Consider the following 2306-nt stretch of genomic DNA (forward strand, 5'->3'; position numbering starts at 1 on the left):
ATTTTTTAAAGATTATTGAATTTCTTAGAAATGTTGGGCAAGTTGGAATCTGGGTGGTACGCCCAATCGGATTAGGAGCTGAAAATGTTAACAAGTAGAGAACAGGAAATTAAAGGGAAGAAAGGGGAAGAAATTGAGGTAAAAGGAAGAGAGGATTCTTTCATTCATTCATAAACCCTTTAGGGCTACGATTTACACATTTATACCATGTCAAGAAAAGGAAACCCTAGCTATGGGGCTTGGGCTTGAAGACAAGACAAGGAAATTGTTAACAAAATGCCCGTAGCTGAAAGACAGGAGAAAGGCCCTTTGGTATTTATACTACGCACATTTAAATTCATCTAAATCCTTCACTTATTAAAATTCTAACAAATCTTTGATATTCTCACTATACTTGAATTTATATGTATTCTTTAAAATTTTAATTGACTATCCTTGGATTTCAATTTATTATTTAAAATCTTTTTAAATCCTAATTTGACTACACTATAATTTCAGTCTTTTAAAATCTAATTGACTACTCCCGGATTTTAAAGTCTATTAAAATCATATGAAATCCTAATTTGACTACACCCGATTTTAAGCTACACACATGTTAGAGACTTAATTGTTAAAAACACAATTAAAAAAAATGAACCTAAAATATCTAATTCAATAAGAAAATGAATGCAATTATACTTTTATTTGCATCAATTGAAAACATTATTTTGGGATGAAAAAACAGCTTAAACATCTCTTCCCCTCTCAAATCAATCACATTTAATGTTAGAGGAAAGTGGCTTGAATGGAAACTGTGTGTCCCAAGCATAGACGAAGACAACTTCATTGAATGGTGTAAGGAATGAGCCATTGTTGAGGAGACACTCATTCCCAGATCTGAGCAATGTCACGGGGTTTTCGACTTCAACGGTTTGAAATCCATTGCAGTCTAATGTCACATTCCCTTGCAGACATGGGCATGCATTCAGTACCCTCACCTGAAACTCTGGCTTTGCTTGCACCAGATTCCCTGTTTTCTCTTGTCTAATTTGCAGGTCGATCGTAGCGCACTTTTCTTGGCACATTCCTGTGAGATTTTGAGAATATATACTTCAGCGTTTCTTACCTTTGCCAAGAAGGGTGATCTCAGTGTGTGTATATAAAAGGTGTAGTGTTAATTTCAGAAAGAAAAAAAAAACATAATTATTATATAACATTCGTTGTATGCAGGAATTTACAAGTAAAGAGTCCTATAGAACTTGGGACATTTGCATTACATGGAGTCCAAGTTTAATCGAGAAAACAAAAATAGAGGGTGCCAAAGCAATCAATATATTAAAGCAATTACGCAACTATTGTACCTTCGTTAATGAGACTGAAAAGAAGAATCACAATGAAGGACTTGACCAAGGCAGCCATCTCGGAGAAATTTGTGCGTTTCGGAACTGAAATTCTTTGGGGAAGATGGATGGTGGCTACGTTCATGGTCTGATTTATATACAATAACCGACAACTATAGTAAGGCATAAAATCAGAATTTTTTGGCAGAAACAAAAAGATCAGTTTTTTTTTTTGTCAGAAACAATAAATGATATTGAATCTTTGATTTCTTGACCGGGTTTCAGAAATACTCAATGTGGAATGAAATCTACACGGCAATACCTTAAAGAACAATCTGTTATATTATATTTATAATATTTAATACATCCGTTATAGTATATTTTGGGTCTACATAAATCCCAAACCGTTGCCCTATTTCGTATTCATACGCTAAGTATTGGTGAAAACCCTTTCAAATTGTCCACTCAAACCGTTAGCAAAGGTGTGGATGGTCCTATTTTTCATCACATCGACTCAATAACGTGAAGAAAAAGATAATAAAAAATTTGAGGCCTAGTACTAAACAAAACAATTTGAAGTACTGTTAAGTTGTTGTAAGCCTATTTGATTGAACTATTTTTAGGGATAGAGAGGGGGAGGGGCAATTAGAAAAATAAGAGAGATATTTAATTATTAGGTGTGTTGTATCACCCATTGTGCTTTTATTTATAATAGTAGGATATGTTAAATCCTTACCCTTTTAGGATTACAACTTTAATAGGATATTACAAGGTTTTTACCTATGAATTCATATAGTTATGTGTTCGATTTTTCTGATCAACACTATACCAGTTAGTGATGACAATAATTTTATCTGATCAGTATTAAGGGAATTAATCCAAGCTCACTAATTACATATTATATTGACTTGTTTGGTGTTTAATTATTTCATTTGCTCAAAGTTCAAAACGTAACCCGAAATTTATTAAGAAAGTGCTACGTGATTC

At 33.2% G+C, this 2306-nt stretch overlaps 1 protein-coding gene across 1 annotated transcript; it reads right to left on the minus strand.

The window, feature by feature from the left end:
* Nucleotides 1–659: 659 nt before the first annotated feature.
* On the minus strand, nucleotides 660–1598 carry LOC126601646 (uncharacterized protein At1g05835-like). Its single transcript, XM_050268389.1, has 2 exons — nucleotides 1341–1598; nucleotides 660–1066 (listed from the first exon to the last, which is right to left on the minus strand). The coding sequence occupies exons 1-2, from the start codon at nucleotides 1504–1506 to the stop codon at nucleotides 750–752; spliced, it is 483 nt and encodes a 160-aa protein (XP_050124346.1). The 5' UTR covers nucleotides 1507–1598; the 3' UTR covers nucleotides 660–749.
* Nucleotides 1599–2306: the final 708 nt, after the last annotated feature.

Source organism: Malus sylvestris, chromosome 15 (assembly GCF_916048215.2).
Source record: "Malus sylvestris chromosome 15, drMalSylv7.2, whole genome shotgun sequence".
Classification (NCBI taxonomy): Eukaryota; Viridiplantae; Streptophyta; class Magnoliopsida; order Rosales; family Rosaceae; genus Malus; species Malus sylvestris.